Here is a 22553-nt window from a genome sequence, read left to right as displayed (position 1 = left end):
ATTTGAAACTTTTCAATTTTCAGGGTAACAGACAGTTATGGTCAGACATTATATTTTCAGTAATAAATTTTTTTCTCGAAAATGCGTAGGAATTCGGGGGTATGTGTAATGACCAAAAATGATTATAATTGATCCCCACAATTGAAAATAATTTTTCCAGAACGATTTGAAATATTTTAATTTAATTGTTAATAACTTTTTAACGAAGCCCCAGTCAAGGAATTGATATTCTTGATTTACGTCTTATTTTGGCCTCTAGAATCTCCCACTAAAATTTTTCCCAGGGGTGGCCGAACACCCTGTATAGTTTCATTTTATAATTCGTATGAATTTTAAAATGATCATTTTTCATTTGAGCAAACGACGTTCGCGAGTGGTTGGTGAACGTGGCTCCATGCGTCTTAAATCTCGTCGATCGATTCGTACGATGAATCCTTAAGGAGTTATTTCCAGAGAGGATACTCGAAGCAGCGACATATAAATTACGCTTTCCGCATTGACGAGGTCTCGTTGAGACGAGCAGGTGCCGATATTCACCGGTCACCTGCCAAAATCGCTCCAAGTTACAACATGCAATGTAGCGGCACAAGGGCGCCGCAGCTGTTACGGGGCCAGAAATTTTTTAACAAACTCCCTCGGTTCGCTTTAATTGACGATCACCGGCCGCTCCGGATCGATTAACGTCACGTCGTAAACGCATATTTTGTCATGGACCGATGCGCCGCTAAATAAAGGGTATCGACGCGACCAGGGCCCCGTCGGCTTATTATTTTATTGGATTAATGAAAATGTAATGGAAATTTTTTCAGGGAACGGTTCATTGTGCGCAAAACGAAAGTGGCGGTTTCAGGTAACAACGTGGCTTCTCTTATTTCCTTACAAGATACACTCCTTCGAAGTGGAACAAAATGTTAAAAAGATCGTGCATTAAATTTTAAGGGGATCCTTGTAAGAAGGCTTTAATCTTCGACTTTGTGGTGGTTTTAATGGGCCGTCGGTTATTCGCTCGTCAACAATGGTTAGGTAATGGTCATCGATGGTCAACAGTGACGCTGACATCAAGATCAAAGGTCCAGGAATGGCCAAGAGGTAGGACCAACCGAAATAGTTCTTCCGTAGGCCAGATTGTCTTTGACTGTCAACTTTGTCTTTGCGTCTCCCCACTCTTCCACCTTAGGAAGAGGTATATGGAGAGGCACTGATAACACACTCTTTCAGTACTACTGGGACTTCCAAGCGGGCTTCTATCTCTGACCATTAGCGAACTGGACTGACCACTGATGACCACGAGTGGCCACTACTAACTGCTGCTGACCACTACTGACCAGTGCTGGACACTGATGACCAACGGTAGGAATCGGTGAGTTGCATGTGATTTTTATTCGTCCAGTCCCCATGTCGTAGGACGAAAGGTCCTAATCGACATGGGTGACTGGTTGTATACGTGGTTAATTTGGCAAGTGTGTTGACCGCGGGTATGAATCATACCCGTGAGTAGTAACACATGTATATTGTTTTATCTTAGTATCTTTTGATGACAAATGTCATAGTAGATTCAATTATTTTTAATTTGACACCCATTTTAAAATGAATAAGGTGTAAGGTCTACTCGTATACCTCGTCTGTGGTAATATAACGAGTAATATTCCAAGTAGGAGATGCTTCCCACCTGCTCCCACATTTTGCCTTTTTAATAATTCTCCCCTGATTAACCGTTACACTCTCGTTACGATTTAAAACCGGTGCTCGCGAGTTTTACGGATACGTTCTCTCAGGGATTTGTACCTACGGGCCATTTTGTTTCGCCAAAAACATTTAACCCGAATGAAAATTAGAGAGTCACAGATTTGAGTATTTCAACGGCGAACGAATCGCTATTAATTTGGTTGTATTTGTTATCTATTAGTCGAAGAAAAGTTTGTCAATTTTTATCTTCGATCATCCACTTCGGGGACGATCTTTCGACGTCGAAAGACCACAGGTTATTACGCTCGAAATTACTTCTGTTCGCAGTCGTGATTTAATAAATTGACGTTTCGAAATGCTCGGTATTTCCCGGGACACCCTAATATTACATTAAAATACCTTTCGCGGCGTCGATTATTAGGCGCGCGATTTCGATCGCTCAATCCCGTGGCAACGATCGATTATCGTCATCGCCCGGCTTCGAATTTCATCTCTTTATTGCGGCTACCACGCCGGAGGAGAGACGCTGCCATCATTTTCGTGAAAGTCGGCGGAACGGATGCCTTCTGGAGGATCAGAGACGAAGAAAGGACGAGCTACGAGGAACGAGGAGAGGAACTCCTCGAAAAAGAAAATAATTAAATCGAGTTCCGTCGTACATAACGCGACTCGTGACAGGAAGTTAATCGACGAGCGTCTGCCCAACGCGATCACTCTTAAACGTTTCGTTTTTTCCGTAGATACGTATGTACTATGACATCGTTTCCTCAGGTTCTACGTTTGTAAATTCAATTCGCAATGATAATTCCTAGGCTTGTTTATAAACGTATAATTAAGTGTCTAATTGCTAGGATCAGCGGAGACTATAATGGGGTTTAAAAAGGTCTGGGTTAATTGCAGCGGATACGGATACGTAAATGGCCGACGTCGAACCGTGCCACCTTTTCCGGCTCCTTTAGAAAGTTTCCGTGACATTTTCGAGCACGTTTCGCGTCGCGTTGCATCGTCGATCGTGCTTGGCTAGTCTCTCCTCGCACTCGATACGTCGTATCTGAGAATCGCATCTCTCGATATAATGACAGACGGACCGCGAGCGTTGCAACCGCGATGCATAGTTGTTACGATGAGTTTCGTCATGAGATTAATCTCGCAATAAATTGACGCCAACACGCTAGGAATTAATCCTCGTCGCGTTGCCGGAATGAAAGATGCGATTCCCTCTGCCTGGCGCCCGTCCGGAACGGCAAAATGGCAGTTTTCTAGGAAGTTCAGCGACTGTTTCACCGGATTTCGACGCCATCGTTTTCTTCGAAACACGGTTAATTTATTTTTTAAAGAATCTACCGCGATACGAAGTAGGGAGTTAATTGGAACTTCTTATAAATATGGTATTAATAACCTCGAGACGCCATTGTGTTCTGTACCTAAGAAATTACAAGCTTTTCAAGCTCCCAATATGGAAGAGATGGGTAGAGGCTGACGTCGTTGTAAACTTTTCAATGTTAGGAGGACGTGTACAAGTCGAGACTCAAAATATTCAATTACTTTTATCTCGATGATGTTAAAGTGAAAAGTAAACATTATCGAGAACGCCATATTGGGTAGGCCCCATAAAACTTTGAAAATGATTTAAATATTTGTCAAAATTGAGGGGCCTAGTATGTAAAGTAATCATTATCGAAGAAGCTATATTAGGTCGGCCATATTGTTTTCGAAGATTCTACGTTCAGATTTGTTATCAGCCACCTTCGAATCGGTTGTATAAAATTTTGAGAATGATTCTGCATCGATTATAAATCACGTATCTAAATATTTGTTAAAATGGAGGGCCTAGTATGGGGTTAAACTTGAACCGTGGAACCGCGATTCTTTTAAGAAGCCATATTGGGTCAGCCATATTGTTTTCGAAGATCCTACGTTCAGATTTATTATCAGTCACTTTCGAATCGGTCGTATAAAACTTTGAGAATGATTCTGCATCGATTATAAATCGCGTATTTAAGTATTCGTTAAAATGGAGGGCCTAGTATGGGGTTAAACGTGGAACCGCGATCCTTTTAGAACGCCATATTGTTTTCGAAGATCCTACGTTCAGATTTGTTATCAGCCACCTTCGAATCGGTCGTATAAAATTTTGAGAATGATTCTGCATCGATTATAAATCGCGTATTTAAGTATTCGTCAAAATGGCGGGCCTAGTATGGGGTTAATAGCAATTAAATCGTAGAGCAAAAGAATAAGCGAGAAATTCGCAAAGCACCCGGATAAACTTTGTTTTTTCCTTGCTTTTGGATCGTTTGGATGGAAGGGTTCGACTCGAAGGGTTACGAATGGGCCTTGGGCAGGTCGTGTCAATGGTAACGAGGAGGATCTCGATGCGTTTTTCGATAGCGTCCGCGGCACGTTTTGCGCGCGTGGCCGAAGGTCGTCGTAATTTAGCATATAATAGACGAGTGGCCTGGAAAAAGGACGAGGAAAGGGTACGGGGCGGGAGGAGGGGGGCGCTAAAGAGGAAGGCCGCCGGGAGAGCGCGGAGAAGGAGAGAACAAGAGCCCCGGAGACTCTCTCGGTTCTCTTCGTGTACCTCGACGGTGCGTTATGGCACAACGAGGGGGAAATACCGACGTAGGTATCCGGTACCCCCTCGGGCCGGTTCCCATACCTTCCACGGCGATAACATATAATAACGACGGCCTCGTGGAGCCCGTGGGCGATCTGACTTCAACGGGGAGGAGAGAGAACGGGAAGACACCGCGGGGTAGGTACGACGCTATACGTGTACACAGACGAAGAGGGTATATCTCGGGGTCCCTCTTTATCTTTCGCTCTTTTCGACGACGACGCGAACGTCGAGAGCGCGCGATGAGCGAGGCAACCACCAACGGTCGACGGGGAAAATGAAAATTGCGCGAGATCTCGTTTCGAAAACACCGCCGCTACGAAAACACGGCATCAAATATTAGTCGTCCTGGAACTTTGGTACCACGTCGCCGATTTCCTCGACCCGTTCGTGCCGCAGAAATAATATGGAAAATAGAAGACGGAGCCACGACCAGCGTCTAAGAATAACAGAGACAGGCAGGAACGGAAAGATGCCGTTGGATCTTCCTCCGGAGCAGCTCGGTAAATCACAGTTACTCGTCGTTCGATAAATTATGATTTCTAAACGCGTGTAATATTTTCTGGTTATATCCTGACGATGTAACGCAATTAATATCGAGTCGGAACGGTAGTAATTTACCCTGTTGCCTCTCTTTTGCTTTCAGCAACCTCCAAAACTTTATAACAACCACCATTTTTATTCTGTTCATGAAATAGTTGACTCACTGGCTCGAAAGTGTTTCGACGATCGAAACTTGTGTCTCTGTTGGAGTGACTCCAAAGGATTATCTAGAAATTTAATATCTAAGAATTTCATCTCCGAGAGAAAGGAAGAAAGAGGATCGAGGAACGATATCGTTGGATAGATGCGGTGCAGGGCGTCGAGAGGTGGGAAAAAAGCGAGAAAGCACGAAGGGAACAACAAAAGGGAAGCAAGAGCAGGATGTATGGTGCTCGCAGGTGAGGAACGCGTTGTTTGTGGGTATCCTGGCGCGGAAAGGGTGGGTGTACGGGGGAGGAAACGGTACCAGGGGCGGAGGACGAGCGCCGTGATTACCCCGGGCTATTTCTTGGGCCCACCGACCGACCGAGGTCCGATCCCGGGTCAGATCCGCTCGCTATGGGAAAACGCTAAACGATCGGCTCACATCACTCAGATTCCTGCTCTGCTTTTCGTACACATGCACGCGGCTGCGTGTGTGTGTGTGTGTGTGTGTGTGGCACAGGACTGCCTTTATACGACCGTGATTATGTAGATAGGTGAATACGTTCGCCCAATTCCTTGCCCTAAACTCCCTTGCACAGTTCCTTTCTCGACTAATCTGTTACTGGTTATTGTACACGTTACAGAAACTTTGAAAATGATTTCAAGCTTCGATCGCGTTCTTGCAATTTATCGATAATTACAAGGTGCGTGCAGAAAGTTCCGTTGTAGTTATCGAGCGATCTTTTTACTTGGGCCATTCTTAAAAATCATAAAAATTTTGTTGGAGACGAGAATGCATGGCTGCTCCTATTCGTATTCATGTGCTATAATGGTGATATAAATGAAAGAAGAGGTTGTTATGAATTGAGTATTTGCGACTGGTCCACTTTTTCGTGCATTGAGATATTTAACGGTTTATAAATAAATTAAAAACAAAATTTGCCAACGATCCTGCCACGTTGGAAACACCGGTTCTCGTCCCGATCACCGAAGTTAAGCAACGTTGGGCGCGGACAGTACCAAGATGGCTGAACGCTTGGGAACACCGCGTATTGTTGGCATTATATTGTTTTACACTGTTCGTATGATACCTTTATGTCGGTTTTGTAATTAAACGTTGCAGATGTGATATAAACATTTGGTAAAAGTAACGGAAAGAATTTTCATAAGAAACAGAATTTTTACCATTTATTTTTATCAAATATTTCTATTACACTCGTGTGTTATTTTTATTTATGAAACAGTTTCCTCACTGACTGAAATATGAAATAGTCTCACTAGTCATACAGTACGAATAGGAGTGGGAGTAACTACCTGATGAAAAGCCTGATACAAATAGGATCCACTGCGTTTAAGGGTTTAAAATTATCCTTATCCAAGTATTACTTCAACATATCTCAAAGTTTCACTCCTTCAACACTAGAACCACCAAAGCAGTCCAATTCGTAATTACTAATAAAACTTGTACAAAATTTAACGAATTTCTGGAAATCTACCATAATTTTCTACAAGAGAATGAATGAACACTTGTTTCCATTGCATTGTACTCCACGTATCCATCGTTTTAATTTCTCTATAATTGTCGGTAGTTCTAGCGTTGATCGATATTATTTCTCGGTCCTGGTTTCGAAATATTTCCCTCCAGAAACGTTAACAGGGTGAGTTTGGTAATTCCACGCGATCCAAAGTCGTCGTATACACGGTTGGTGCAAGCGGTGCATAAAATGTATGCCGTTGGTCGCGTCCGTGCTCGCAACAATGGATGCACCGCGTTGGCGCGTGTGTGAGAAACGAGGCGCCTCGACCAATACAAAATCGCTTTGTCAGAGTCGGGCAAATTGCACGCGCCGGACTGAAGGGCGAGGAAACGAGGACTCCGTTGGATCTCCATGGGATACCCGGAGGGCGTTGTAAAGTCTTCGGGTCCAGGACTCGAGCGGCCCGGTCAGGATGATCGACGATGTTTTAGGGATTACGTGATACCGGAAGCGCAAACTAATGATCGCCGGTTACGTAATTTCTGAAAATGTCCGGGGGAAAACGACGTCCCCCGACCGGGCAAGATTAATTTTACGCAACGGATCGCTTGAAAAGCTGGCTAATACGATGATTTGACTTCGTTGGGTTTTATTAATGGTAGCCAGACGTTGGAACGTCCGAGCCGGACGTTTTCACGGTGAAATATGGAGAAACGAATGGACGCGGAATCCGTACCTTCGCATTTAGTGGTGTTCTTTTGCTGAAACGAATCACTGAACGCTGAATATTGTAATACAGTAATTTGAGACAGGTACGTCGTAACGGAGATTTATGTTACGGGTCGTATGATATATTAAACGATGGAAGCGGACGGTTACTTCTGTAGAACAGTATATTCCGATTAGCCATTTTCTAGATTCCGGTTGCTCGTTTTTGGCGGAACGAATCTCGCGATCCGCGCGGAAGAAAGCGAAAAATTAGAATCTGTTTATCGGAACGTCCACGGTTCCGTACAACTTTCCCTTCTCAGGTTTCCATACTGCTCGATCTGTTTCCCTGCGTTGTCTTGCCGGTCGTGTTTTAATCTGTTTGCGTAATAACTTTGAGATTAAGCCGGAGAAGCAGCCTCTGGGCGCCACCGGTGCAAATTATTTTCGGGTTTCGAGTGAATTTTCGCAATATTTATAAATCTCCAGTGTTTTGCGCGTTATTGTACTTGAGCGTATTAAAGCTCCGACACGCGCAATAACGTACCGTGTGTTTGGTGCGTGGAACTGCTCTGGCTTAGATGACATTTACCGCATAATCTCTAAGGCGGAACGTTGATAATTAATTATTTCACTTTCATTTGTGTTGCAACGGATGTTACGGACCGACTACCTTCGGGCATCATTCAGGTGAATTACGAGAAGGTTAGAGGCAGAAGTGGGCGCGCGTGTGGATGTACGGCGAGATCGTAGTAAAGATAATAGCGAACTCGCGTCACGAGCATTCTAAAATGGGGTAAAAGAACAAAAGAAAGAGACGAGCGGATAACGAGAAGACATCAATTCTAACTGACCAGATGCAAATACTAATTGGACACATTTGATGGAATTAAAATGGAAAGGAGTTATGTTACGGGCGAGTAGCGTGTTGTGCAATATTTCCAACAAACCATTTACTCCAAAACGGAAGCCATTCCCTTCTAAACAGAGTGAATCCATATAAGCGAATTTACTTATATGGAATTCGTTATAATTACTGTTGGATTTGGATTGGATCTGAATTAATAGAATTACATGTCGATTTTTGGGTCTCAAAACAGAGGTCTTCGATATAAGCGAATTTACACATATGGAATTTGATATAATTACTATTGGATTTGGATTGGATCTGGATTAATATAATCACATGTAGATTTTTAAGACTCTAAACAGAGGGATTCGATATAAGCAAATTCACATATATGGAATTCGATACAATTACAATTGGGTTTGGGTCAATGACTTCTTTCGGTTAAAAATTCCATGGATTGATTCAAACAGGCGTTGTCGAGATTCTTGAGACGACTACTGATTTATATTGATTTCTACAGGTTTTTCAGCTGTGGAAAGCATTGTGCCCACACTGTACTCGCTTTGAGCTCCGACCATTTTGATTTAAAATACTATCGTTTCATTTCTCAAACCAGAATAGAGTTAGAGAGTCACCCTTTGAAAAAATTGCGTTATAAGAAATCGATCAAGAGCATTTAACTCGAACGTTACAAAGTAAACAACGATCGTTACCGATGCCAAATCCACTTCTCTTCGTCGTTTATATTATATTTCACCGCTTCGCTTTCTATATTCTCGTTTTAACGATTGTTCCCCGCTTTCCAGCAGATATCGAACAATATTTCCTCGATTGCTTCACGATTCGCGTCACGCAGCCTTATCCGTTCGAGATCGCGGCGCTCGATCATCATTATTATTGCTTGTCCATTGTCGTCCGTTTCTCGACCGGAGTTATAAATTCTCGTAGGTGTCTCGACTCGAACGACGGCTATCTACGACGCGATCTTCGATGTCGTTACGCGTCGACGATTGATTTAGCCGGCGTAAATCAATATCGCGAGTAACACGGGTGTACGAGGGTGGGGCTCCGCTTTGCGCCGTCCCCGATATCGGTATCGTTAGATCGCCATTGATACGCGCATCTCCACCTCTAATTGAATCGCTGATTCTTATCCCACCTGCGAAAATTGATATTTACCGCGCGCTGAATCCACTCGAGGCGAGCTCCGGAGCTTGTAATCGACTTGGTCATTTCGACGTTCAATCGGCAATTTATTCTTCCAGAAGTGCAAAGGAGTATCAATCTTTTCGCTACTCTTATTCCATGCCAATGAAACATTTCCTTTCGTATAACTCGCACACGTAGCCTCAAACTTAGTATCGATGCACGTCAGTTGGTAATTCGTGAATTTATACCCTTTGCAAACAAAGTCTTATCAATTCACTTTACACGAACGTTTTAAGTTCATCGACAAAGAGTTTCAACGTAAAAAGAAGCGTTTAAAATCGATTTCGACGTCGAATTAGACTCGAACTCGTTTCGGGTGCTCATTGTTTAGCAACCCAATGGGTGAAAGGTGCAACTTATCGTACAATACGTAACGTATTCTAACGATTACTCGTACTTTTACCGCCTTTCTCCGACTCCAAGCAAAATCGCGGAGTTTCTGCTGAAAGTTCGCTGTTCGTTCGAACTATCGACGATCGAGACCGTAATTCTCGGGACTCGTCGAACGGAACGAATCCCATCGATCCGCGAAGCTACGGAAATGACCGCGGAGGACAGGAGAAAATTAATGCGGACTTGATTGAACGCAAAGTGTTACGTGTAACGTGGTGGCGGGTACGACACGTGGCCTGGACCGAAAGCCTTTCGACACAGTCCACGTCTCGCGATTTCCTCGCGTTCTGCGCGGCTCGATCGAGAGCGGGGCAGCAATCTCGCGATACTTTCGACAAAACAATAAGGTCGACGGCGTGTAATGAGGGAGGAAGGCGCAATCGAGCGTGACGAACGAGACGGAGAGGTTGCCCAGGCGGTTTTCTACGATATCCACCAACGAACGCCCGTGTTCCGTTCTCCTCTTTTCTCTTCGCTCTTCGCGACACTTATCCGAGCTTGTCGTTCAAAGTCGCAGACTCGCTTTTTGCAATCCCAGATTTCATCTAAAAAGAGGATTTCACGTTGCATCGATCTAAAAATATTTCAAAAGTTCACGAAACGTACAATAATTTCGATTATTTATTTTTTTGATAATTTATTGGCTTCCAGAAACAATCTAGTCTTATCTCGAAACAGTTTTTGGAAGAACATCCCAACTACAGAGATGCTAATTTCATATTCGTTGTATCGACTTAAAAATGTTTCAAAAGTTCTCGAAACGTACATTAATTTCGATTATTTTTTTGTTTTGATAATTTATTGACTTCCAGAAACGATCTAGTTTAATCGACTTAAAAATGTTTCAAAAGTTCTCTATTTTTTTTTTTTTTTGATGATTCAGTAGCCTCCATAAATAGTTTTTGATGAAACGTCTTAAGAACAGAGACATCGACTCAGTTTTTGCAATCGAATTGCAACCCCAGATTTCATCTAAAAAGAGAATTTAACGTCGTATCGATCTAAAAATATTTTAAAAGTTCTCGAAACGTACATTAATTTCGATTATTCTTTTTTTTTGATAACTTATTGGCTTCCAGAAACGATCTAATGTTTTCTCGAAACAGTTCTTGGAAGAACATCCCAACTACAGAGATGTTAATTTCATATTCGTAGTATCGACTTAAAAATGTTTCAAAAGTTCTCGATTATTTTTTTTTTTTTACTCCAGAAATAGTTTTTGATGAAACGTCCTAAATACAGAAACATTGACTTGGTTTCTGTAATCGAATTGCAACCCCAAATATCACTTAAGGAGAGGATTTCGTGTTCGATGCATCGACTTAAAAATTTGTAAATTTAGCGTTTGAAACAGATATTAATTCCAATTTACTGCCCTCCAGAAACAGTCCGATTTTGTTCGAAAGTTTTTCATAGCGTTTCTACGAGGTGATAATTCATTTAAAGTCGAAGAACTATCATCGACGTATTGAATTAATAAGAGATCATTGTTCCCAGTGAATAATACTTGCAACACGATTGTTCTAAACTCGGCGGGTGCTCGCACGCCAGCGAACAGACGCCAGTTTATCCGTTCCCATCTCGCTATTTCTCTACGACTGCTAGGTTTATCTCTACACTTTATTAGTCGCATTACAGCGTAATTGATACCAATTGGTGGACGAGCAATCGATGCCTGGCGATGCACGGAGCCTCTTAATTGATTCTAACGTCGCTATCGTGTCGGTTCGGAACACCTATAGAGTTTGTTATCGCGCTTCTCGAGATTCTTGCTCGACGAAGAATGCTCGTACCTCGCTCGCGACGATCTTGCGCAACCGTGGGTTACACAAGTACGGGTAAATCCTCGATTCGCGCAGCTAATTCGTTCCGAGGCGCGAGTCGAATATCCATAATTACTATGCACCTCGAATGAAAAACGAGTCCTGGCGTCGATCAGTTTTTTCCCCAGCGATGGGTCTAATTCTCATCAAACAGCTCCGCGTGGAAACGAACAAGCAACATCGAAAGACATCCAGTTAATTATTTCCAACGAATTCAACACTGACGAATATATTTAATAAAATTAATAAAATACCAGTTTTTCGAGACAGTGTTTTCTCCATCGATTGGACCAAAGGATTCGTTTCTCGTCGACTAGGAAATTGCCAGGATCTTCGTCGAAAGCTTTCAACGGAATCGAACTATCGCGTGCGTGTTCGCGTAGGCAGATCCGTTGGCGAGCGATAATTTTGCGGCCAGACAGGATCTATTGTTTCGAGCAATCCGTTCGTCTATGTAACGGGACCGGCTCGTAAATCTTAGCGGGGCTCATCGTACCGGGAAACGAACCAGAGCCCCAGTGACTCGGTTAGCGATTTCGTTAACGACGCGAACGATAACGGGCCCGCCGGTTGTCAATTAGAATTAGCTTTCCCACGGACGCACGCGGTCCCGTCCGATCCTCCCGCGATCTCGTGCAACTAACGATTCTCTTAGCCGACAGGGGCACCAGATATCCATCCACGTCGCGGTTAGTTAGCGTACCGGTCCGATCGTAACGAGCATCGACATGGACGTCGCGAGACGCCCGCCTAACTGTATCGACGCGACGTTCTGCGCACCGTGTTACGCGGGTACAAAAATCTTGGTGTTCTCGTTGCATAACTAGTTGTTTTCCAACGTCCCGAGACAGTCTTGCAGTTGTAAGCAGCGGTCGATGCTCAATATTTCGTAGGAAATGAAAACATTTGGCAAAATATAAATGCAAAGAATTTTCGTAAGAATGTTTTTATTACGCCTGTGTGTCACTTCTATTTATGGAATAGTTCTCGTTCCGTAAAATCCTAGGGATTTGTAGTTAAAACATCTGAATATTAAGGTTGAACAAACAGTGCTCGAAAATGCGTTGTCGACCCTTTATTATTGTGCTTTTTTCCCTGGTCCAGAAGCAATTTCAAACATTTGAATGATATTTTAAACGGATAGATACTATATTTTTTGGATCGATTTATCAAAACTCTAAAGAATAGCGTCTCGAAATTTTTATGAAAATTCTTTCGATAGCAAGAAGATTGTCCTGTCACCTGTATACAGGGTGTTCGGAAAAATTTTAATGGGGGATTCTAGAGGCCAAAATAAGACGAAAATCAAGAATATCAATTTGTTGATGGAGGCTTCGTTAAAAAGTTATTAACGTTTAAAGTTTCGCTCGTTTTTAATTTTTTTCTCGAAAATGCGCAGGATTTCGGGGATATGTCTATTTATCAAAAATGATTGCAATTGACCCCTGAAACTGAAAATAATTTTTTTAGAACGATTTGAAATTTTTTAATTTTGTCGAAAAATTTCACATCTTCCAGAATTTTTTTCTCGAAAATGGGTACGATTTCGAGGGTATGTCTAATGACAAAAAATGGTTGTAATAGACCCCTGCAACTGAAAATAATTTTTCCAGAACGATTTGAAATTTTTATTTCCGTCAAAAAATTTAGACACCCTACCCCCTTGTCGATTTCTCTTAAAAATTCATTTTTCACTTTTAATAAATTTGTTTCACGCTCTACAGAAAAGTTGCTTAATACTTTTTTGTAGTTATCTGTGAGCTCCACTTCAAAAAAAAATTTCAATGAGATACATTCACTATTGTAGAAGTTATGGCTGTTTGAAAATTGGACCACTTTTATAGGGTTTTTTGCATTTTACGGGGTCAAGGAGCAACTTTTCCAATATTTTTAGAATTTCTATATATTCTCTACTAAAATACGCGTTGATTGCTTTTTTAAACATTAAAATCGTCCAATCCGTTCAGAAGTTATGACGTTTTAAAGATATGCATGAAATTTCAGAGAAGCATTTCTGGGGCCTCACATTAGATTTTCGGTAAACAATTTTTTTCCTGAAAATGCGTAGGATTTCGGGGGTATGTATAATGACCAAAAATGATTGTAATTGACCTCTGTAACTAAATACAATTTTTTTAGTATGATTTGAAATTTTTTAATTTCGTCTAAAAATTTCAGTACCTACTCGAATTTTTTTCTCGAAAGTGGGTAGGATTTCAGGGATATGTCTAATGACAAAAAATTGTTGTAATTGACCCCTGCAACCGAAAATAATTTTTTCAGAACGATTTGAAATCTTTTTTTTCCGCTGAAAAATTTAGGCACCTACCCGATTTTTTTTCTCGAAAGTGGGTAGGATTTTGGAGATATATGTATTCACCAAAAATAATTGTAATTGATCCCCACAACCGAAAATAATTTTTCCAGAACGATTGGAAATTGTTGAATTTAATTGTTAATAACTTTTTAACGAAGCCTCAGTCTAGAAATTGATGTTCTTGATTTTCGTCTTATTTTGGCCTCTAGAACCTCCCATTAAAATGTTTCCCAGCGATGGCCGAACACCCTGTATAACCGACGTATCATCGCTTCGAGAATAATTAATTCACAAGTTAAACGATGGAAATAAATTTGTTACGTCGCTAAGACGTGTTGGTTCGCGTTATCGAGGCGCCAATTAGAGGTGCATCCGCGTTATCGTTAAGAGTCGAGGTAGATTTTTGCGATCGATCGACGTTTAGATAGCCGGGGGGATCGTTCGAGGAGATTAGAGTCCCGGCACGGCGCAAAGCGCAGTTGTGCTTTCACGTTACGTCTCTTTTATGCATAAAGTGCACGGGTATATCGCAAATAGCCTTTGGACACTGTCGGGCATAGTAACGGTGTGCCTGATTGCGAGCGATATGTTCTGTGAGATATGGCCTACTACGAACATCCTGGAGCGTTGTCGATGGTCACGTTTCCGCGATCCGGACATCACGCTCCCTTTCTACTCTCTAACGTTGGAATTCTTCGTACGTAGAGGACCGTTTTCGCGGAAACGCGACCGCGGCGTTAAAAATGGACTCTTTTCTGATGGAAAACGTGCAGGAATGCCTCGCGAGTTGCGCGGTTTCGAGTCACGCCTCGTGTACCCGTTCGTGGAGCAAAGAGTTTCTTTTTAAGTAATACTTATTAGGGACTAATGCGTTACATCGTATTTATACGGTGTAATTTACGAGGAAGGCTTCGAGACGATTTAATCACGCGGACACTTAGAGAGTTCGAGTACTTCTCGCTGTAAAATTAGTCGCAGAATTTGTCGACTGGTGATTTTAAAACGCGTACCTGGATCTGTTGATATATTGCGTACAGGATTGGACGTCGCAAGAAAGTATTTATTTATATACGACGAAACGTAGTCATCAATCTTGACCAACCGTCGTCTTTCTACCTGCTGGGAATGTGAATTTATGCCTGCAAGAAGCGCAGCGCTCGATCATCGAACCATGTACTGTCACCCGAACGCTTTCGTGCTACGAGTCTCTGGGCAAATTTTCCAAGACTACTATACGTCTTCTCCGGAGAGACAACAATCTGAATTACTCGGATTCTTTCGAATAAATAAATTGCCCGGGACGATGGAAAAATTGCTCTTTCCCTCGACAACACTGTTTCAAAGCGTTTGGTCTGAATTCCATTAGCAATTGTCAAAACAAATAGGCGATTCCCCGTGTATTTTTACTAAAAATCTGTGCAATTTAATCTTAATAATAGTAATAATATTTGCATCGTGATCGATTCAGTGTCAGTGAAATTTCTGGCCCAATATTAAATTATTAACACTAAATCTAGCGACACTTCGTGTATCTCCATTTCTACCATGACCGGTCAAGTGACCAATTTTAATTTTTCTCTTTTACGAGAAAACTTCTAATTTTTGCATTATACGTATAGAAAGTTGTGTTTTGAAGTTCATTCGTAAGATATCCTCTTTTATATCGGATATTTTAAAAATATCCAATACTTTTACTCAAAATTAACTTCGTACAGAAAATTTTTATCGGATAAAAAATAAAATACCCTTGGAAACGAATTTTGTTTGCAATCGATACCAGAGGAAACAATAGTTTACGAAAAAATGCTGGGATAATAATTACGCAAATGTCCTGTATACAAATTTAAATTAATTTTCAATTAAATGAACAATTTATAATCTAGTTTTATCGCGCAACAGTCGTATAATCAATAGGAATAGCTGAAACTTCATTGGGTATGTAGCGTCAAAGTAAATGCCAAAATAAACATAGAAGACAGCAAAAATTATAGTAGTTGGTATAGTCATTGGATAGAGGATAAAATGCCCTTTAAAATGAGCGTTTGTGAGAGTCGATAGCTTTATTAGTTCCGGAGATATCGCGATTTTAGTTTCAAGTCGATGCGGTGGCTAGTTTCGGAGATAGGGTTTGTTTACGTTTTTGTTGCGCTCGCGCGAGTTCATTCATCCCCCGCGCGCGTAGATAGTAGACAGTGCGTAGTAAATTCTTGGAAATACTACGTCTTCCTGGTCACGTGACTGTCTCGACTCACGCGCGACAAGGAGGTACGACGCGACGCGTCAGACGGAGACAGAGACAGTCGAATTAAGAAAAATACCCTTTTACATAAATTACGATATCTCGAAAACGAAAAGTCGGATCGTCAAAAACCAAAAGCCATTTCAAAGAGGAAGCTTTGCCGCCGCTAATAATGGCGCAATAATGGAGAAAATACTAATAATTTCGAAACTGCAAGTAATTAAAGTTTTAGTAATTTCAATACGTGTTAGTAGCCTGTTTTAGCATGGGAAGAGCCATAGCAGTTTTTTAAGAAAATTACTCCTTCACATAAATTACGATATCTCAAAAACGGAAAGTCGGATCGACAAAAACCAAAAGCCATTTCAAAGAGGAAGGTTCACTGCTTCTAATAGTGGTTCAATTATCCAAAAAGTATTAATAATTTCGGAACTGCAGGTGTTTCAATTTTTACTATTTTTAATACGTATTAATAGGCTTTTGTGGAGTTTTAAAAATTTCCCTTTCATTTAAATTACAATATCTCAAAAACGGAAAGTCGGATCGACAAAAACCAAAAGCCATTTCAAAGAGGAAGGTTCACCGCTTCTAATAGTGGTTCAATTTTGCAAAAAGCATTAATAATTTCGGAGCTGCAGGTGTTTCAATTTTTACTATTTTTAATACGCATTAATAGGCATTTGTAGAGTTTTAAAAATTCCCTTTTCATTTAAATTACGATATCTCCGAAACGGAAAGTCGGATCGACAAAAACCAAAAGCCATTTCAAAGAGGAAGGTTCACCGCTTCTAAAAGTGGTTCAATTTTGCAAAAAGCATTAATAATTTCGGAACTGCACGCGTCTGAAGTTTTACTATTTTCAGTACGCGTTCCCCGTCGAAATACGTCGACGAGCGTCTCGACGGGTGTTTTGAGGTGACGCTAAAAACGCTCTATCGCGCATTCATTATCGCAGATTTCACTTTTCGTGCGCGTAATAAATTAGAATGACAGACGCGTGGTCGTGTTGAATGGCGGCCGCGGTGTCCGGACGAGCTTTCCACGAGTCCGCGAAACCGCTTAACCAGCGTGTCCCGCGTGTTATTAAGCGGCCGCGGCGCCGGTTTTTTCGCGTGTTATAAATATTCAGGTGAAACTCTGAGGTACGCGATCGCGCGTGTGCGTGCTTACTTCGTCAGCGTTTCGAGCGAGGAGGTGTATATTGTGCCGCCTACGTCGATGTGGACCGGTGCCGTGTACCTGGAAGCGGCCGCCACGCATGGTATCCCGGTCATCTTTTGGTTGTAGGCCGGTGCAGCCGGCGTCGGGGGCGTCGGCGACGAGGAATTCGACATTGTGGGCGACGTGGCCGGCGAACTGCTTGGCGACAGCAATCTGACAGATATACTTTCGACATTAGCCACCGTCAGCCACCCGTTCCTTCCGCGAGGCGTACGTAAGCGTATGCAGGAAGAACGACGGGGGTGAATTAATTTCCGCGAGAAATATACAGGGTGTCCCGTAACTGGCGGCACAGGCGAATAGGGGGCGATTCTGCATGAAAAATTGAATCTCAAATGTAGAATAAAAATTTTTTATGACTCTTCATTGAATGAGTTTGAAAATTTTTCGAGTACGCGTGCACTTGGACCAGCTTCAGCTCGATTGGATCTCATTGTAGATCACCTCGTCTAATTTCGTAATAAAATTCGTCTAATTTATGAACTGTTGGAAGTGATGTCTATGTTGTTGCAAACATAACTTTTCTAATTTTTCGTTTTAATTGTTCAATGCTCGTCATGTCAACACTGTACATAATCACTGAAGTTACATCAAGTACACGTGTGCTCGACAAATTTTCGAATTTATATTCTTCGAAAATAAAGAATCATGTGAAGAATTTTTATTCTATATTTTCGATTCAATTTTTCACGTAGAATCACCCCCTACTTGCTTGCACCACCAGTTACGGGATACCTTGTATGTTTCGTTCGATTAAATACCGTAAACAAGCAACAATATAGAAACGTAACGAATCGTGAAAGCGTAAAAGGGAGAACGGGGCCACCGTGGTCAGTAGGTCGCCACGATTACGATAATTACAGAAATTTTTCATATTCATTTCGATTTTTATGTTAAATTTTCGTTAAACGAACATAGCGAGTAACGATTTTACTCGAAGGTAAACTCTTGTATTTTACCCGTAAGCCAACAATTTGAACGAAAAATAATTTTAAGCGAAGATATTAATAATTTCACTCAAAGCGACCGTCGTTACCTCGTTCTTCCTTAAATGGTCGTACGCGCTATGGGTATATTGAAATTAAGCTTCGTAATATTTGTCCTTCGTCGTTTCGACCGCTAACCTTGGCCCCCTTCGAAAGGAAATAGTTCTCGAAATGAGATTTTTGTGAAAAAGGAAAACTTGTTAATAATAGTTTTTTTTTTAATGGTCACTTTATAAAAGACGTGTTATTAACGATTTCTTGTCGTAATCCCCATCGTTCTTCGTTTGTGGTATCAATCATTGCAAATGCGTATTACTATATTCGATTATTCCAATTATTTCATTCACATTTTAACGTTAATTTCTTCTCATCGACGACGGTTTCTAACATGCAAGCTTCGTTCGGGGCTGCGTTTTGCAATATGCGTTGCTTTTCAGGTACGTAATCTCAATAAGGCTATATTTACCTCATTTTAATTTGAGCGCTAGGGAACATATTGCGTTGTGGCAGTTCCGCCTTCGCCTCCTTTCCGTCGGCCTCACATTTCCGTCTGTAATTAAAAATCTACATTATGCACGGACAATGTTATCTCACAGAACGATATCACTAAAAAATAAACATTCCACTAAATTGCACGCGAATAAATTTTTATCGATAATAAAGTTGTCCTTCAAATATTCAATTTCATCAGCCACTACGATTCGGTTACAAATACATAGTTAATTTCTAATAAGACTGAGAGGAGATTGTTAGTTGCAAAACACCAAAATTTGTTGATGGAGGCTTTGTTAAAAAGTTATTAACGTTTAAAGTTCCGACCGTACTGAATTTTTTTCTGGAAAATGCGCAAGATTTCGGGGGTATGTCTATTCACCAAAAATGATTGTAATTGACCCCTGCAACCGAAAATAATTTTTTTAAAACGATTTGAAATTTTTTTTTTCCGTCGAAAAATTTCACATATTCTCGAATTTTTTTCTAGAAAGTGGATAAGATTTCGGTGGTATGTATAATGACCAAAAATGATTGTAAGTGACCCCCGCGACCGAAAATAATTTTTTCAAAACGATTTGAAATTTTTTTTTTCCGTCGAAAAATTTCACATATTCTCGAATTTTTTTCTAGAAAGTGGGTAGGATTTCGGAGGTATGTCTATTCACTAAAAATGATTGTAATTAACCCCCGCAACCGAAAATAATTTTTTCAAAACGATTTGAAATTTTTTTTTCCGTCGAGAAATTTCACATATTCTCGAATTTTTTTCTAGAAAGTGGATAGGATTTCGATGGTATGTGTATTCACAAAAAATGATTGTAATTGACCCCCCTAGCTACATATAATTTTTTCAGAATGATTTGAAGTTTTTGAATTTAAACGTTAATAACTTTTTAACGAAGCCTCCATTAACAAATTAGTATTCTTGATTTTCATCTTATTTTGGCCTCTAGAATCCCCCATTAAAATTTTTCCCATGGGTGGCCGAACACTCTGTACATATTTCAGCCATATAATAATTCATTCCTTCACACATGGTCTACACACACGCGTACACAGAATATAAAATACGCTTCAAAACGGAGATTCTAAATTTTTTCTTGCAACGTACACAGAAAAAATTGCATGAATCGAGAAGCGTTCTTCCCAAATACTCCTTCATTTTTAAGTTTCTCGACGCCTCGATCTATCCCGGTAATTCTCACTCGGGGACTTTATTGTGCAATTGTCCGGTTCAAACGCTTTGCAGCTGCCATTTAGAAGTCAAAACGGTGCTCTGGTCGCCGCTGACATTAGCGCGGAACTTTCCCCTCCTAACGAGGTCGCGTTCGCGCCGATTTCAATCGCCCAGAGCTTGATTTAATTTATCGACGCTCACGGTTTGGTCGTCGGGCGATGATAAGGCTGATTTAACGGAGCATTGTTTTCGGTCGAGCGGTCCGGCCAGACCGGTTCCCAGCACGTCACTGGTTTAATCGGGCCGTTAATTAGTAATTTTCATACGTATTAATAAGGCAATTAACGGGCGAAACAATATTTAACGACAGTCTGACCGCTCGGGGGAAAACCAAACCCCGACCGGGTCCGAGGAACGAGAAAATTGGAAAGGCTGGGTCGCCTCGGTCGACGCGACGGTTTAAAGAGATCCTGGACTCATTTCCAGCCTGTGTACACACGAAACTCCTACGCTTTGTTCCACGGCCTCTCTCGCCACGGTAGCCCCGAATTCTTTCGGTCGAGATCACGCGACCCCTTCGAGAGAGAGAGAATTAGGCAAAGGAAATTGATTTGTGTCGGTTGACACAGGGAGTTGTAAGGATGAATTCGAGGCTCGTACGAATTTTCGTTTGTTGACTGTTCTCTTTCGGCAGAGCCTCCACGAAGACGCTGCTGGCCTGGAAGATAGTCCCCCAGAGGCTAAGGTCATTTTATATTTCAAGAAACGTTCGTGATCGAAAGCTTTCGAGCACGATTCACTTCGTACGATTACCGCTAATGGAAACATTCGTTCGCGTAAGTGGATAGCAGCGAATGTCAATATTACGGTGTGCAAACCGTGTTAGAGCGAAATTACGTTGTAGGAGCACCGCGTTACACAAGAATTGCCTGTATATTATACGTACTCTATACGCGCATCTGCTTGTTATCCAGAGTTACACAACGTCGCATTTCCTTCAACTGGGATATGAATTTATTAGCCGTAGCTTTGGATCACGACTCCTTTTAATTTTCAAACAGGGATCTTTTTGCACAGAGTTCCTTTTATGCGACGTGTGCATCATTTCCACGCTTTCGTTTTGATAACAGGAGGTTTCAACGACTCTGCTAGCCTAAAGACCACACTATACAGGGTGTTCGGTCACCGCTAGGAAAAATTTTAATGAGGGATTCTAGAGGCTAAAATAAGACGAAAATCAAGAATACCAATTTGTTGATGGAGGCTTCGTTGAAAAGTTATTAACGTTTAAATTTCCGACAGTACTGAATTTTTTTCTCGAAAGTGGATAGGATTTCGGGGGTATGTCTATTCACCAAAAATGATTCTAACTGACCACCGTAACTGAAAATAATTTTTCCAGAACGATTTGAAACTTTCCAATTTCGCCGTTTCATGCGAATCTTTAAAACATCATAACTTCTGAACGGATTGGAGGATTTTAATGTTCAAAAAGCCAAACGCCGCGTATTTTAGTGTAGAAATTATAAAAATAGTCGAAAAGTTGTTCCTTAACCCCGTAATGTTAGAAAAACCGCATAAAAATGGTCCAATTTTCAAACAACCATAACTCCTACAATAGTGAATATATTTCAATGAAACTTTTTTCTGAAGTAGAGCCCATAGGTACCCACAGAAAAGTATTAAACAACTTTTCTGTAGGACGTCAAACGAAATTACGAAAAATCAAAAACGAATTTTTAAGAAAAATCGACAGGGGATAGGTGCCTAAATTTTGCCGCGAAATTGAAAAGTTTCAAATCGTTCTGGAAAAATTATTTTCAGCTGCGGGGGTCAATTATAATCATTTTTGGTGAAGAGTCATATCCCCGAAATCCTACCCATTTCCTAGAAAAAAATTCGAGAAGGTGTGAAATTTTTCGACAAAATTAAACAATTTCAAATCGTTCTGGAAAAATTATTTTTGATTGCAGGGATCAATTATAATCATTTTTGGTCAATAGACATACCCTCGAAATCCTACCCACTTTCGAGAAAAAAATTCAGTACTGTCGGAAATTTAAACGTTAATAACTTTTTAACGAAGCCTCAATCAACAAATTGATATTCTTGATTTTCGTCTTATTTTGGCTTCTAGAATCCCCCATTAAAATTTTTCCCAGCGGTGGCCGAATACTCTGTATAGTAAGAATTATCATCTGCCCAAATTCGACGATTTTACTTATCGACGTACCCGTCGTTCCAAAATTGATTTTTAGGCAAAAATACACCAGTTTCGAATCGTGGATCTCGCAAGGACGGAAGCCTGAGTTTTCATATGGAATTTTAGGGGATTCCCGAGCCTCGAGAAGGCGAAGTGAATAAATAACAAAGAGAATTCAGCGGAGCGTGTCGAACGCGTTTGAACGGTAAATCAATTAACTTCACCCCAAACGTCCGGATCATTCTGACTGCGTAAAATCGGCCCGCCGCGGCGGGGTTGGCGTTCAGTGGGTATAAATCATTCCCCCGACGCGGTAACGTTAGTCTTCGCCGTATAAACATCGATAAATACGAGGCAGTGTGTATCGTGGGGGTATTAAAGAACCGAGCCAAAGTACCATCGACCACGAAACTCGAGATGGAAAAAGGTTCCCTTCTTCGCGGCCGCGATATTTATTTTCA

General features: G+C 41.2%; 1 protein-coding gene and 1 pseudogene across 2 annotated transcripts in view; one reads left to right on the top strand and one right to left on the bottom strand.

The window, feature by feature from the left end:
* Nucleotides 1-22553, bottom strand: part of Twz (BTB/POZ domain-containing protein twz) — a 58301-nt gene that overhangs the window by 6092 nt on the left and 29656 nt on the right. For both annotated transcript variants that reach the window (XM_076766688.1, XM_076766689.1), the window contains exons 2-3: nt 18684-18767; nt 17181-17384 (exon numbers count right to left, since the gene is read on the bottom strand). In XM_076766688.1, coding sequence (XP_076622803.1) covers nt 17181-17384; nt 18684-18712 — 233 coding nt within the window. In that variant the 5' untranslated portion in view covers nt 18713-18767. The remainder of the gene's footprint in view (nt 1-17180; nt 17385-18683; nt 18768-22553) is intronic.
* On the top strand, nt 5935-6054 carry LOC143343100 (5S ribosomal RNA; annotated as a pseudogene).

Source organism: Colletes latitarsis, chromosome 6 (genome assembly GCF_051014445.1).
Source record: "Colletes latitarsis isolate SP2378_abdomen chromosome 6, iyColLati1, whole genome shotgun sequence".
Taxonomy (NCBI): Eukaryota; Metazoa; Arthropoda; class Insecta; order Hymenoptera; family Colletidae; genus Colletes; species Colletes latitarsis.
The sequence above is the reverse complement of the archived record's forward strand: the minus strand, read 5'-3'. Positions and strand labels throughout refer to the sequence as shown.